Source organism: Drosophila bipectinata, chromosome XR (genome assembly GCF_030179905.1).
Source record: "Drosophila bipectinata strain 14024-0381.07 chromosome XR, DbipHiC1v2, whole genome shotgun sequence".
NCBI lineage: Eukaryota > Metazoa > Arthropoda > Insecta > Diptera > Drosophilidae > Drosophila > Drosophila bipectinata.
The window spans coordinates 21,439,521-21,454,935 of NC_091735.1; the positions used below are offsets into that span (position 1 = coordinate 21,439,521).

Below are 15,415 nucleotides of genomic sequence, written 5' to 3' on the forward strand. Positions count from 1 at the left end.
AAACCAGGTATATGGGTCTTTTTTAAATGTTTAACGTAAGTGGTTAAATACAAAAATACAAATACAGTCTGTAAATACTAATATAATTCGAAAATTCAATATAATTTGTATATTTGAACTTAAAATGTTAACCGTTTCACTGCAAAAGTGCATATCGATATAAATGTATCGAAATATCGATTCCTTTTCCTTGTGGACTTCTATAAAAAGGACGTCGTTCAAAAAATTTTCGCACTTAACTTTCATGTTATCCGTTTCACTGGAGAGCGCAAAAGTAACATATCGATATAAATTTATCAAAATATCGGTTCTTTTTCCTTGGGGACCTTTATAAAAAGGACGTCGTTCAAAAAAATTTCGCACTTAACTTTACATCCATCACTGCATTGGTTGGTTTAGTGTTTCACCAAGTTTCCGAAGCCGTTGTAAAGATTTGTGTTTTCTTACATTCTTACATTGAGTGATTCAGCTAATTTAATGGTGTGGTCGAAATAAAATGTTCACATTTTATTCGTTACATTTTGCAACAACCGAAGAACAAAACGCTAGTTCCTCAAATAACCAGTAAGTAATTTTCATATAAAACTACCATAAAAAATCATAAAGCCCAAATACAATAAATATAATATATAGCCCGTAGCTTTATAAATGGGATGCCCAATATCGCTGCACGTTTTTTTTTATATTTTGTAAAAGTGCAATTTTTGGCCGGCTGCGCATGCTTGATCGGGCCATACTATTTTTGTAATTCATGTCCTCTTTGGAGCTCTTTCACCGGCCACGCATCGGAACTTGTCGTAGCATGCAGCTTCCTCACTCTACACTTCCCATAAGCGTAGAATAAAAACATTTTTCTCTTCGGGAGAACCAAACAAAATTTTCGCTTCTCCCCTTTGAAGCTTTTTTGCCGGCATTTTCCCTCGAAAAAAACAAAATGGTGTTTTCCATTAAGTTGTGATTTACAGAAAATTAGAAATTTTATAAATTTCAAATAGAAAATTGTGAAAAAAGTGAATCGCTTGGGACATGACATTTTTTTTCATTCCCTTTTTGGAACCCATTCGCCGGCAACGCAACGAAACTTGTCGTGTCGTCTTGTTCTCGCATTTTTCACTCGAAAAAAACAAAATTTCCGATTGAAATTGTGGTTAAGAAAAACTAAAAATTATACAATTTAAATAAGAAAATTGTGGAAATAATCGCTTGGGACATGAAATAGTTTTGCATTTCCTTTTTGGAGCTTTCCAAATTCGAGCACGTTTTTGCAAAACTACGCATTGCTTTCCATGACGCCATGTTTGTAATTCATCTCCTCTTTGGAGCCCTTTCGCCGGCAACGCATCGGAACTTGTCGTAGTCTGCAGCTTTCTCACTCTGAACAAGAAAATGGCGTTGCCAACTGAAAAGAAAACAAAAACTTGAATCGTGAAGAACAGAAATCTGTTTCTTTTTTACAGAAAAAAGTTGACTGTCTTCCTTATTAGTATTTTTTCAGAGTTTAATTATATTTAATTAATTTAATTCGTGACCATTTTCCGCAATATTAAGGAAGTATTCTAACAATATTTCAACTTTTGCACTAAAAAGTAAGTATAATTCTTAAAAATAAAAACAAGCTAGTTTGTTGGGCTCCCAATATAAAGCTACATGACGGTGCACTTTAGGATCCTAAAACTTAGGATCTTCTGACTATATATTACACACCCACACACACACTACTACATGAAATAAAATACACTATTCAGATTCCACGAGCAAAAGCTAGTGGAGAAGTATTGCCGGCAGACGCAGCTGCTGAAGCTGATCGAGGGCTCTGCAGGTAAGTTTGTGGAGAACTATAGAAACCACCGCCGGCCCGAGGACCTGCTGGCGCCGGTCCAGGTAAGTCTGGACTTCAACTACCGAGAGCTGCTCCGCCAGGCGCCCAAACTCCTCGACCAGGTCGTTGAGGAGCCGCTGCAGTTCGCCGAAGCTGTTAAATACACCGTCTATGGCCTAGTTAGGGACCATCTGAAGACCGCCGGGCTGAAACCCATCGATATATCCCAGCTGCACGCCCACTGGCGGCTGGTCGGGCTGCCGTACACCCCGGGCCTGCAGTTCGAGCCGCGGGAGAACTGCCTGCGGCTCGGACTGACCCAGGTGCAGGGCATCCTGTCGGCCTACACCCCACCGGAGAACCTGGTGTAAGATAGGAGTCAGTTTATGTAATTAGTTTGGTGAAAGTATTAACACTAGCCACTTGTGTTCACTTAGCACTAACTGAGGTGTCTTTTGTATCCATCTCCCATCGGTCTGGGCCTTCATTTGTAGACTAAACTAGACTATAACCTCTCATAACCATTATCGCACGTTATCCGCATGCTGCCCAAGCCCTGGGCATGACTAGCCACTTGATTGTAATCGAACTTAATGGTTCTCAATATGTTCTGCATTCTGCATTCTAGCCTCCAATCGATTTGGTACTGCGGCAGCGGCTGTATGCGAAATGCGATACAGACCAGCTCCACGGATGGTAGGTCCATCTAGACTAGGATTCCACAGCCAGCACCCATTCCTAACCCATTGCATTATTATTTTATGATTTGATTCTAACCCAAGCACAAAATTGATTTCGTTTTTGGTTCTAGATTGTAAAGAAATCGCATCGATTGTAATCCTAGACTTTCTGTTTCGTAGCTCCGTTGGGTTCGGGCCTTAACTGACTATCTCTTGTACGCCCAGCAGGTAAGCTTTTGGATTATTGTTTTAAACAAATTCTTAAAGACTTTAGAATTCATTCAGAATTGTAGTACATATCCACGACTGTGATTTGAAGCTGAGAGCCACTACCTAGCTACCTGATAACTGGTTATATTTGCATCTGCATTCGATCTTGATATTAAAGCATGTCATCTAAGAGGAAACTAGGAGGGAAATCCAGCCCCCGCCGCAGCCCTGTCCCGCTGGAAGTTTTCCTGCGCAGCGAGGAGGACGCCGAGAGTCTGTCCCAGACTGACAGCTTCATCGGGTAAGCGATGGACACCGAGTTCTTCTGAGAATCCTCTGAATCATAGTTTTTCTTCTACAGCTCGAATGGCAACAGGGAGGAGAGCAATGTGTCGACCTCGACCTCTGCCAGGCCTGCTAATGTTTGGGGTTTTATCGAGAGCAAGGATGACGTCAAGGCTTCCGCTGGCAAGAATCTTAAGCTAGACCCGAAGGAGTATCCCCATCTTGGATGGCAACCAAAACATCCTAAAGTAACGACATCTCCGGACGCTGTTTCGCTGGCAAGTGTATCCCATGTTGGCGTTGAGGTCAACAGGCACATAGTTCCAGCTACACCTACAAAGTTGGGGGTGGAGGAAGGTAACCCAGCCATGGGAATGAAAAAATCGAATGTTCAAGATCGTCAGACACCACAGCGTCCACAAGTGCGGGTGGTGCCTCTAGAGGCCCTTCTCCAGCCTCCGGGACAGCAGTCGCAGAATCAGGTGCAGCAGCCTCAGCACCAAGTAAGAGCGACCCATCCTCGGGTTCAACTACAACAGCAGTCTCGAGACGAGGCGCAGCCGCAGCCGCCAAAGGTTCCCGATCGTCACTCTAAACGAGTGACTAGAAATCCATCTTCACTACTAAAACGGCGGTGTCCTGATCAGTCGTCCATGCAGGAGAGGCAGCAGCCTAATGTTCAAGAGCGTCAGACACTAGAGCGTCCACAAGACCGTCCACAAGAGCCAGCGGTGCCCCAAGTTTCCCCGTCAGACACTTGTCAGACATTGCCACAGAAACAGGTGCAGGTGCCCTCATTGCTGCGACCTTCGAAACTAGCTTTGGGAGCGCAACTTGGCCGGCACTCGTCACGTCAGAAATTGGTTGAAACCCCCTCGGAATTGCCACAACCCTCGCAGAATCAGGTGCAGATACAGCCACCTCAGCAACAAGTGCATAAGACCACATGTGGGGTTCAAGTGCAACAGCAGTCTCGAGAGAAAGACGTGCCGCCGCCACAGGCAAATACTCCCAATCCATCTTCGCCATTTGTTCAAGGGCCTCAGACACCACAACGTCCACAAGTGCGGGTGGTGCCTATAGATTCCCTACGCCAGCCTCCGGGACAGCAGTCGCAGAATCAGGTGCAGCAGCCTCAGCACCAAGTAAGAGCAACCTCTTGGGTTCAACCACAGCAGTCTCGAGAGGAAGACCAGCCGCAGAGGCCAAATGCTCCCGATCGTCACTCGTTGCAGAAGGGGTTGTCGAATCCACCTTCACTACTAAAACGGCGGAGCCCGGATCAGTCGTCCATGCAGGAGGACCAGCGGACCAATGTTCAAGAGCTTGAGACACCACAGCGTCCACAAGTGCCGGCGGTACCACAAGTTACCCAACACCAGGCGCGGCAACAGGCTCAACATCGCCAAAATCCTCAGAATGAACAGCCGCTGGGAACAGCAACCAATCGGCGCATACCGCTGCAAGAATTGCCAGCACAGGACATGCCTCGAAATCAATGGCCGATTCCGAAATTGATCCGCTCTCCGAAACTTATGGGGGTACAACGTGGAGAGAATTCAACTCGTGAGCCATCGCTAAAGGAGAATCAGGAAGAGCAGCCTGAGAACCAAAAGGTCTCAGAACAACCTATCTCAGACTCGAAATCAGAGCAGTCTCGCGAGGAACTGCAAAAGCAGAGTCCAGACCAACATCAACTCCAGACCCAATCCAATGGGCAGCAGCAACGGCCTCATCGAGTATCGAAGCGGAAATGGATGACTGAACGAGAACGTGGACTAAAGAGGCGGCGACTTGCTGAAGTGGAGCAGAAGAAATCGGTGGTTAAGAAGGGCCCATCGCCAGAGGAACAGAAGGGCCCATCGCCAGAGGAAGAAATCAACCCAGCGAAAGTGGAAGAGATCGTTCCTGCGCCAGAGCAGGAACCCATCCCTTCTATTTATGGACAGATTTTTAAGGATAACAGCCTAATCCCTTCGTATGTTCATAAGGCGTTTGAGGTGCCGGATCCGACAGACATTGAAGCTGTACAGCGTGTTCGACAGCTTCGGTGGGATGTAGAGCACTTTAATATTGCTTCTCCGCATAGGTCCCCACATAACTCGAATGCCCAGAAGTCAACTCCGAGGGATCGAGTGAATCCGCAGCAGCAGGCCGACCAACAGGAACATCAGCCTCCTCCTAGTCTCAGAAATTCCGTAACTTTATACTTCCCAACCGATTAAGGTTTAATGTTAATTTTTTTGTTGTTTTTTTTTTTTTTAGCAACCAACGAGGGATTGCTCGACAGAGTCTTCGGAAGATGGATCCAGCGAGGAGAGTGATTCGTCCGACGAAGAGGTACCTCAGCTTGCTTCTAGTTCCAGAAATTCCGTAAACTATCCGTAACTAATTGTTTTTTGGATTTCTTTTTAGCAACCGAGGAGAGATTCCTCGACGGAGGAGAGTGATTCACAGGAGGAAGAGCCAAATGGGCCCGAGCCTCAAACCAATGCAGGACCGAGCAGTGCAACACCAGCCGGGAGAATTTCTCCCCGGCCGGGTGATGCACCGCGATCCTCGTCCTATGATCTGCCATTCCCATCCTATGTTCCGGAGGAGAGTGATTCAAAGGAGGAAGAGCCAAACGGACCCGAGCCTCAATCCAATGCAGGACCGAGCAAAGTGGCCCCGCGATCCCCATCCAATGATCTGCCATCCCCATGCTATGTTCGGCAAGAACCAAATCAAGGGACTCGCCCGAGATTGCCCAGCTACACGTTGCCCAAGATGCCATATGAACATAGTGCACATAGTCCGGCACCGGTGGCGCCTCTCACCCTGGCATCGACTCCGTCACCCGTGTACCAGCAACACCGGATGCGGTCGATGCCCTCCGTCTCTAGGAACACGGGACCTGATCAAGGAGGGCAGAACTGGACAGCGCGTCCTCCCGTGTACCAGCAACACCGGATGCGGTCGATGCCCTCCGTCTCTAGAAATACGGGACCTGATCAAGGAGGGCAGAATTGGACATCACGTCCTCGGAGTCACAAACCGGTGGCACCTCTTAGCCGAGAATCGCCTCCGCCACCCGTTTACCAGCAAGATTCGTGGTCGCCGCCCTCCGTCACTAGGAATACGGGACCTGATGAAGAGGGGGACATCAGGAGAAGACGTCCTCGGATCTGGTCTCCAATCAGATACCCTGTAATTAGTTTTTAGTTTTTAAAGCTTAGGAATTGTTTTTATATTTTAGGTTATTTAAACTAATATACTTATCATGATTTTTGTCTATTTTCCAGGGATCTTCTAACTCCTAATATTCCTTGGACTCCTTGGACTCCACCATCAAGAAGGACTAGTTGGAGCTTGTGGCCAACTAAACATCAACAGCATCAACCATCAAAAAAATACTATATTTTCTTTTTTTTAAGAACAAAAAACATTCAAAATACAAACAACAAACAATTGTAAACCAATCTTTTTTTTTAGTCATTAATGCATAAAGATTCCATGGTCTTGTAAAGTTATTTCTAGAAAAAGTTAACTTGCTCTATGATTCTTTATCTTTATAGAAATTCGTATAAAGCATAAGATTTTAAAGTTTTTATGAAAAAGAAAAAGAAAGATGTAGTTTGTAATCCATAGGCATATAGGATTTTAAATATTCGGAATCTTATTTTATTAATTTATCAATTACCATGATAATCTGTTTTAACAGTAACAAAATAAAATAATTTATACATTTTTTCAATTATTTACCTTTACAATTTTAAATATTTTACATTGAAACGCCTAGAAACGGATCACTAAGGCTATTTAAAATATAACCGTTTACGAATCGGTTAAATGCCTAACGATTAAACATTAACATTAATAATAGCTAAATAAACACATTTATGACGTCTGTAAAAACTAATATAATTTGTAAATTCAAAATATTTGTATATTTTAACTTAATAAAATATAATTCTAAAGATATTTTAAAGGAAATTTTATTTTATTTTGGAAATTCCATGTTACATTGATGGGCTAGCTAAAAGCATACATCTTCCATATTAACATTAATTAAAATTGTCTCTTTACAATTTTATATATCAATTTTATTGTCTACAACTATAACCGTTTCATGTTAACCGGTTCACTAGAAGCAGACAAAGTGACATATCGATATAAAGTTATCGAAATGATTACTTTTCGTCGTGGACCACCTCTAGCAGGAGGACGTCTTTCAAAACGAATTCCGCACTACATCCATCACTGCATTGCTTTGTAAAGTTTTTCACCTAAGTTTTCGAAGCCGCTGTAAAGATTTGTGTTTTCTTTCATTAGTGATTTAACTTAATGGTGTGGTGGTCGAAATAAAATGTTCACAGTTGACCCCACCTTACTTTCTGCAACATCCGAAGAACGAAACGCTAGTCCCTCAAATAGCCAGTAAGTAATTTATTTTCATATAAAAGCTACCATAAAAAATCATGACGCCTAAAGACAATACCCATAATATATAGCCCGTAGCTTTATAAATGGGATGCCCAATATCGCAGCACATGTTTTTTCTTGTTTTATAATTTTTGTAACAAGTGCAATTTTGGCCGGCTGCGCATGCTTGATGGTGATGATGACTTGACATCACTTTTCGAATTTAGTTTCCGCAATTCCTTAATTCCAACAACAACTTCTTGAGTTCATTTCCAAATTCGAGCACGTTTTTGCAAAACAATTTACGCATTTTTCTCCGCAGGAGAGACAAACCAAATTTTCGCGTCTCCTCTTTGGAGTTCTTTTGCCGGCAACAAAACGGATCTTGTCGTAGCCTGCAGCTTTCTCACTCTACACTGAAGATGAAAATGGTGTTGCCAACTGAAAAGAAAACGGAAATTTGAATCCCAGTGGCCATGAAATATTTTTTTCGATTTCTGTCATGTCGTGTCGTGTTTTTTCACAGAAACAAGTTAACTGCCTTCCTTACTAGTCGTCTACACTTTTTTTTTGTAATTTTCCACCGTAGTTTATTATCCATTATCCTTGGCCATTATCCGCAATATTAAGGAAATATTCTAATAATATTTCAAAGCATTTGCACTGAAAAGTAAGTCGAATTATATTTTAATAAAAACCAGCTAGTTTGTTGGGCTCCCAATATAAAGCTACATGACGGTGCACTTTAGGATCCTAAGACTTAGGATCTTCTGGCTATATATTACACACCCACACACACACTACTACATGAAATAAAATACACTATTCAGATTCCACGAGCAAAAGCTAGTGGAGAAGTATTGCCGGCAGACGCAGCTGCTGAAGCTGATCGAGGGCTCTGCAGGTAAGTTTGTGGAGAACTATAGAAACCACCGCCGGCCCGAGGACCTGCTGGCGCCGGTCCAGGTAAGTCTGGACTTCAACTACCGAGAGCTGCTCCGCCAGGCGCCCAAACTCCTCGACCTGGTCGTTGAGGAGCCCCTGCAGTTCGCCGAAGCTGTTAAATACACCGTCTATGGCCTAGTTAGGGACCATCTGAAGACCGCCGGGCTGAAACCCATCGATATATCCCAGCTGCACGCCCACTGGCGGCTGGTCGGGCTGCCGTACACCCCGGGCCTGCAGTTCGAGCCGCGGGAGAACTGCCTGCGGCTCGGACTGACCCAGGTGCAGGGCATCCTGTCGGCCTACACCCCACCGGAGAACCTGGTGTAAGATAGGAGTCAGTTTATGTAATTAGTTTGGTGAAAGTATTAACACTAGCCACTTGTGTTCGCTTAGCATTAACTGAGGTGTCTTTTGTATCCATCTTCCACCGGTCTGAGCCTTCATTTGTAGACTAACTCCTCTCATAACCACTATCGCACGATATCCGCATGCTGCCCAAGCCCTGGGCATGACTAGCCACTTGATTGTAATCGAACTTAATGGTTCTCAATATGTTCTGCATTCTGCATTCTAGCCTCCAATCGATTTGGTACTGCGGCAGCGGCTGTATGCGAAATGCGATACAGACCAGCTCCACGGATGGTAGGTCCATCTAGACTAGGATTCCACAGCCAGCACCCATTCCTAACCCATTGCATTATTATTTTATGATTTGATTCTAACCCAAGCACAAAATTGATTTCGTTTTTGGTTCTAGATTGTAAAGAAATCGCATCGATTGTAATTCAAGACTCTCTGTTTCGTAGCTCCTTTGTGTTCGGGCTGTTCACGGCCTATGTCTGAATACCAAAAGTTGAGAGTAACGGAGCAATATCATATTTTGGCCATCTTGCCAGGCTGCGCAATCGAGACGCCAACGACCACTGGTTGTCTTTATCGTCCCAAGCTAGTACGTTTGAGAGGTAAGCATTTTGGGTTATTATTTTACACAAATTCTTACAGACATTCTGAATATATAGCACACACATACGACTGCGCTTTGAAGTTGGGAGCTAGCTACTTGATAACAGGTTATTTTACGGGATCTTCAACCAACTATCATATCGAAGCATGCCATCTAAGAGGCAACTAGGAGGGAAATCCCGCCCCCGTCGCAGCCCTATCATGCTGAGTGTTTTCCTGCGCGGCGAGGAGGTCGCCCAGAATCCGTCCCAGATTGGAACCGTACCCAACAATCAGTCACAGAGTAACAATTCAGTAGGGTAAGCAATGGACCATTGAGTTCTTTTTAGAATCCTCTAAATAATTATTATTTACCCTCTCCAGATCGATTAAATCGAATGGCAACATGGGGGAGAGCGATGTGTCGCCTATAATGACACCCTCGACCATCGAGAGTTCGGCAACTCCACCAAGGACCTCGATCTTTGCCAGGCCTGTAAATGTTTGGGGATCTATCGCGAACAAGGATGACGCCAAGGCATCCGCTGGCAAAAAGTTTAAGCTAGACGCAGAGGAGTATCCCGATCTGGGACAGCACACCAAACGCTCAAAAGTAGCGCCATCTCAGGGAGCTGTTTCTCAGCCAAAATCCACATCATGTGGAACTTCTTTGAATGATGAAGGTTTCCCACGCAATCGGAGGATAGCTACTCCAGTGCTGGGCCACTATATGCCACAGTCAGTTTTGCCGCATGCCGAGACCAGTCCAAACCAGCAGCAGGAGGCTGAGAAGAAGATGCCCGGTGCCGTGACCTCCGCTACTACTCCGAAACGCAAAGTGGCTACTGCAAAAAACAAGAAAGAATCAAGCGAGGGCCTTCAGGGTCATGTATGCCATGGTAGCGATGGTTTGGAGGCCGAAGACGCCGAGATTCCGCCCTCTCAGGAGGACCAAGACGATGATGGGTTCATTGTAGTCAGATCCCGAAACAAGCGCATAGTTCGGGTCCCACCTTGGGGTGCGCCTACGCAGATGCCGCAGAATAAGCCGAATCGATCTTCGCCACAAAATCGGCAGAATTCACAACAGTCGTACATGCAGGAAAGGAAGCGGAAACATGTTCAGGATCGTCAGACACCACAGCGTCCACAAGGGCGACCGGTGCCACGAGGTTCTCCACAACAATCGCCGCCTAAGCCCAAGCTGGCATTGGAGCCAGCACAGCAGATGCCTCAACATCAACAGCAGCAACCAACAGAGCAGCAGTCGAATTACTTGGAGCAAGTGACACCACAGCCGCAGCTGTCGGGAGTCCAACTTGGCCAGCATTCCACTCGTCAGCCGTCGGAAGAGCCGTCTGAGATTCAGCTACAGGTGCAGCAACCTCAGCACCAAGTGATCCAGACCACAGCTGAGATTCAGCTACAGGTGCAGCAACCTCAACACGAAGTGCATGAGAATTCATCCCAGGTTCAACTGGAGGAGGAGTCTCGAGAGGAAGTCCAGCCTCTACCATCCCAGCATCAACGAAAGTCTTCCGATCAACTCCGGAAACGTTCTCACAGTTCATTGCAGCAAAGACCATCGCCATATGACCTCAAACAGCGGCCGTTGCACCAACACCGATCTCATTCCAATGGGCCCCAGCAACTGTCTGTGCCTTCGCCCGGCAGAAGTCTGCGTGCCACGCAATCGGAATACCAGCTGCCTTCAACTGGGGAAGACGGATCTCATCGACCGGTGAAGAGGGATTGGATGTATGAGAGGCAGAATTTTGAAGCTGAACGGCAGTGGGAGCAGCCAGAGGAGGAGGAGGAGGATAACATCACTAGGCTTGCTAGGTTTAGTTCCCTAAACTCGAATGCCCAGGAGTTTACTCCGAGGGGTCATCAGGCCGACGAACAGGAAGAGCAGGTGGCTCCTAGTCGCAGAATTTCCGTAAGATGATGCTTCCTCCCCAGCAGAGTGGGATTCAGTGTTAATTGTTTGGATTTCTTTTTTTTTTAGCAACGACGCCTTCGTCAGCGACACAGACGCACTCTAAGGAATCCAGGATCCAGCGAGGAGAATCAAATACCATTCTATGTTCCGCAAGGACCAAATCAAGGAGTGGAGAACACTCATAATTGGATTCCGAATAGCTATACGTTGCCCCAGTCGCCATTTAATAATGGTCCGCCAAAAACAAATATATATCCGACACCGGTGGCGCCTGTCAGCCTGGGATCGGTTCCGTCAGTCGTATACCAGCAAATCCCGAATGCGCCGCCGCCTACCATCACTTTGGGTCATATGGCTAATACACCATCGGTGATCTACTATAATCCGCAAACGCAGCAATCATGGAGCACTAACGCGACACCCGCTGAGGTTCACAGCCGCTGCCAGTCGGGTTTTCGGCTTGCCAGCCTCCCTACCACTGGTGTGGGGACCCCGAACTCGGATACATCTACAGGTTGGGGCAGCCTTCAGTCGAACAACCCCAGTTCCAAGGCAATGTCAGCGGTGTGCCGCAGCCTCAGCACACCCCCATCTACTATAACAGGCCCAGAGCCAGCCATAACCCATACGCTCAGTTCCACGGAGGAGGGGGCAGGCCCGCAGCCATCCATAACCCATACGCTCAGTTCCACGGAGGAGAGGGCGATGTCAGCGGTGCGCCGCAGCCTCAGCATCCCCCCGTCTACTATAACAGGCCCCGAGCAATCCATAACCCATACGCTCAGTTCCACGGAGGAGGAGCGGGCAGACCAGTCCGGATGGCAAGCTACCAACCGCGACCTGATGTACAGTCAGCCCCTATTGGATATGGACCGGGAGGATACCCCGTCCCCCTCCCGACAATGGCCGGAACGTCATGGTGCAGAGGAGGTGGTGGAGGTGACGGCGCCAGTGCCGCGTACAGTTTTATACCAGGAGGACGGCGAACTCATCGAGCTAGACGCAGAGGCAGGCGGCCGAGGGCGTAATAGAAATCCGGTGGTGAACTACACGTTGTTCCGAACACCCGCCGATAATAGTGGCAGGCATCACGATTATCCTCAACCGGATTTCAACTGCATCCCGTCCAGCATCAGGAGTCTATACCGTTTGGTTACTGCCAAATATTCCAGCTACTCCTTCATCTATGTTCTGTGCGCCCAGCTGTGTCGTGATTGTGGGCCGATAGATTGCTACGCCAATCTCAAGATTGCACTACTCACCAGCATTGTGTCCATCGAACCGGGTGAGGTGCGTCCCCCAATCCCAATGTGCGTCATTGCAACAGATTCGCTTGTGTGCCGCCGCATCATGACCGGCATGGGGAAACTGGCACCCCGATTTGTGGCAACCGGCGATCAAGATATACAGCAGACAGCCCACGCCCTGCCCCAACGCTCCAACTGGAAGCCTTCCAATCCTCTGATCATGGCCCAAAAGGGTGTGATAAACGTTGGAGATTGGAATGGTCAATCAAATTCCAACACTGCCTACCTGGAGAAGTGCATCGAGAATGGGGCGGTACCGATTCCACAGACCCAAGAGCATCAACCCCTCAACGCGTCCATCTGGACCTATTGGGAGAAATCCAATGCAGCGAATCCCAACGTGATCTTTTCCAAATTTTGTCCGTAAGTTAAAGATCATCTCTGTAAGTCTTGTAATATTATATATCTCCTTACCTGCAGGCTATTTGGCTTCCCGATCTATATGCCCGATAATGTGGAAGAAAGCCTGTACATCTATTATTTGATGGAAGCCTGTGAAGATCGCGACGAAGAGGTTTGGGATATCCCAGGTGAGGACATAAGTATGATGCTTCATGTTTTTTCCAATAGAGTTTCTGTTTTAACTCCGTCTGCCGAAAAATTACTTAAAAAGTATTATTTCGTCAGTCGGAGGGACAGACCAGGTGAGAATCATTGCCTTCTCTGTCTAATTGATGAGCATTCTAATATCTCCATCTCTCTCTCTGCAGTTGTCTTCTCTGCCAAGACCTATGAGGTTCTGAAACAAATGTCTGAAGCTCTGGCCAAGTTATCCTTTCGAGTCGAAGTCGTGGATGCCGATGTCTGTGCGGCTATATACCATTGTGAAACGTTTATGAACAAGTTTTTCGCGTCAGGAAGCACTCGTCCCCCGCCGGACGTCCCAGCTGGATTCAAGAATATGTCCGAAATCGATCCCCACATGAACGAGTTCTCTCGATGGCTTCTCACCTACCTGGATCGGTACAGTGACGAGGATCTGGGCATGATGCCAGCACAACGCCAAACGCTACAAACCAATGACTGGGAATGCCCCTAGGGATCGGATCCTACCATTTAGAATAGGATATTAGGATATTAGATGGTATAAGCAATTAGAACTGGAAACAACCACCCTGAGCTGTGAATCGTAAAACGTATCGTATCTACCTCGCTACCATTTAGTTATAGTGGCTACTCTTTAGATTTATTAGAGACGTAGCTATAGATCACTGAGATATTTTGAATACGTTTTCTAGTTTTATAGATGAATTTACAACGAGACTTGTTTGTAAACAAAAGAAATCCATGCCGAGGGGCCGAAACAATAGCTACCTTGGATGTAGTCTCTAAGTATCCTCCACCCCAAGAATCAATTGCTTATACCAAAAACCAATTGGTAAACATTTCTAGTTTCTTGATTCTCTCGATATATGTCTGATATGTATATATATATATACGGCCAAAGCTTTAATGGTTCCTATATATATTGTAAACAGAATTCTGAAATCTATTTGAGGCTGAGACTGGCCGCGTCGTATCTCTCAGGCAGTATCCGATAATTCTTAAATAATATTTGGCTAAATATGAATTAAAATTTAAATGTGTAGTTTAACATCAAGACTAGATTTCTCATTTAAAATTAACTTTAGTAAGGTTGTGAAATTTAAAAATTATAATATAAGTTACTGTTTAAAAATTTAAATAAGAGTAGATGACGCAGGTCTTGAAGACCTCATTCCAAACAAATGTAATCTGAATAACTGTAACTTGAAAAAATATATTTTTTTTTGTGTTAAATTATATTAATTCTATAAAAATTTGTTTTATTTTAATATGAAAATCATGAAAAAAGATATTCCATTCCAATGCTTCTAAAACTGCAGCGAAAAAACAATTTGAATTCGCCGCATGGAATTCGCCTGCTCCGCCCGCCATTTTGGAATTCGCAACCGGTTCAAGCGTCGGAAAAGTATAAATAGAGCGTCGCTGCTCCAGAATCCTCTTTGAAAAACCATAGTATCTCAGCCATTTGCAGTCCGATTGCGACGTACGATGTCTCAAACGACTCGTACGAGCCAACCTAAGCGATTGATGTAAAAAAAATTTCGAAAATCAACCAACTAATTTTTAGGATAAAATTGCAGAATTTTTTTTACATAGATCGCTTAATTAGCTTCCTACGAATCGTTTAAGATATCGCTCATCAAAATCGGACCATAAATGGCCAAGATACTAAATATTTCGAAAGTCGGTTTTGGGGAAGCGGCTCTCTATTTATACTTTTTCGGCGCCAGAACCGGTTGGGAATTCTAAAAATGCGCAAAATTTCTCAAAATTTGGGTTTTTAGATTTTGATGGGGAATGATAGTCCTAGAAGAGATAAGAGCGGGGATATATAGCATTATTCGATCGGACCAGTATTAGCCAAGTTATGGCCTTTGGAAGTTGCCGTTTTGGCCATGTTTTAAATTCCATACTTTCAGAAGCTCATATCTTGGCCATTTTCTAACAGATTTTGAAAAGGAATACCATTTTGGAATCAGGAATTCGATATCCTCAAATATGCATAAAAAAAAGGAAAAAATCTGTTCGGTTTTAGCCAAATTATGGCCTTTGAAAGTTGCCATTTTGGCCATGTTTTGAAATCTACACTTTCAGGAGCTCATATCTTGGCCATTTTCTAACAGATTTTAAAAAGGAATACCATTTTGGAATCAGGAATTCGATATCCTCAAATAGGCAAAAAAAAAAAGGGAAAAAATCTGTTCGGTTTTAGCCAAATTATGGCCTTTGAAAGTTGCAATTTTGGCCATGTTTTGAAATCCACACTTTCAGGAACTCATATCTTGGCCATTTTCTAACAGATTTTAAAAAGGAATACCATTTTGGAATCAGG

General features: G+C 45.0%; 3 protein-coding genes across 7 annotated transcripts; all 3 read left to right on the forward strand.

Moving 5' to 3' along the window:
- The first annotated feature begins 317 nt into the window (after positions 1-317).
- On the forward strand, positions 318-6,401 carry LOC108127141 (uncharacterized). The gene is made up of 7 exons (XM_043212935.2): positions 318-564; positions 2,631-2,727; positions 2,785-3,010; positions 3,071-5,192; positions 5,260-5,334; positions 5,410-6,183; positions 6,279-6,401. The coding sequence occupies exons 3-7, from the start codon at positions 2,889-2,891 to the stop codon at positions 6,294-6,296; spliced, it is 3,111 nt and encodes a 1,036-aa protein (XP_043068870.1). The 5' UTR covers positions 318-564; positions 2,631-2,727; positions 2,785-2,888; the 3' UTR covers positions 6,297-6,401.
- Positions 497-2,611, forward strand: mei-217 (meiotic 217). Its single transcript, XM_017243996.3, has 3 exons — positions 497-564; positions 1,746-2,186; positions 2,448-2,611. Exons 1-3 carry the CDS (start codon positions 497-499, stop codon positions 2,527-2,529), a joined length of 591 nt encoding a protein of 196 aa, XP_017099485.2. The 3' UTR covers positions 2,530-2,611.
- Positions 6,402-7,189: 788 nt separating the features above from the next.
- Positions 7,190-14,314, forward strand: mei-218 (meiotic 218). Of its 5 annotated transcripts, none has more exons than XR_011444281.1 (6): positions 7,190-7,413; positions 8,229-8,669; positions 8,921-8,988; positions 9,104-9,308; positions 9,366-9,608; positions 9,673-9,811. XR_011444281.1 is itself a non-coding variant. In XM_017244126.3 (5 exons), exons 1-5 carry the CDS (start codon positions 9,511-9,513, stop codon positions 13,574-13,576), a joined length of 3,810 nt encoding a protein of 1,269 aa, XP_017099615.2. In that variant the 5' UTR covers positions 9,474-9,510; the 3' UTR covers positions 13,577-14,314. The 5 variants fall into 5 exon arrangements, 2 of the variants coding, with proteins under 2 accessions (XP_017099615.2, XP_070139239.1); XR_011444280.1 differs by having other exon boundaries at positions 7,199-7,413; positions 9,153-9,308; XR_011444282.1 differs by lacking the exon at positions 8,921-8,988 and having other exon boundaries at positions 9,153-9,308.
- The last annotated feature ends 1,101 nt before the right edge of the window (positions 14,315-15,415 follow it).

Coding starts and splice junctions, on each gene's coding strand:
- LOC108127141 (XM_043212935.2), top strand. CDS start 2,889: ATGTCATCTAAGAGGAAACTAGGAGGGAAATCCAGCCCCCGCCGCAGC. Junction 3,011..3,070: donor CAGACTGACAGCTTCATCGG/GTAAGCGATGGA, acceptor TTTCTTCTACAG/CTCGAATGGCAACAGGGAGG. Junction 5,193..5,259: donor CTCCTAGTCTCAGAAATTCC/GTAACTTTATAC, acceptor TTTTTTTTTTAG/CAACCAACGAGGGATTGCTC.
- mei-218 (XM_017244126.3), top strand. CDS start 9,511: ATGCTGAGTGTTTTCCTGCGCGGCGAGGAGGTCGCCCAGAATCCGTCC. Junction 12,901..12,957: donor ATCTTTTCCAAATTTTGTCC/GTAAGTTAAAGA, acceptor CCTTACCTGCAG/GCTATTTGGCTTCCCGATCT. Junction 13,182..13,247: donor CAGTCGGAGGGACAGACCAG/GTGAGAATCATT, acceptor CTCTCTCTGCAG/TTGTCTTCTCTGCCAAGACC.
- mei-217 (XM_017243996.3), top strand. CDS start 497: ATGTTCACATTTTATTCGTTACATTTTGCAACAACCGAAGAACAAAAC. Junction 565..1,745: donor GCTAGTTCCTCAAATAACCA/GTAAGTAATTTT, acceptor TACACTATTCAG/ATTCCACGAGCAAAAGCTAG. Junction 2,187..2,447: donor ACCCCACCGGAGAACCTGGT/GTAAGATAGGAG, acceptor TCTGCATTCTAG/CCTCCAATCGATTTGGTACT.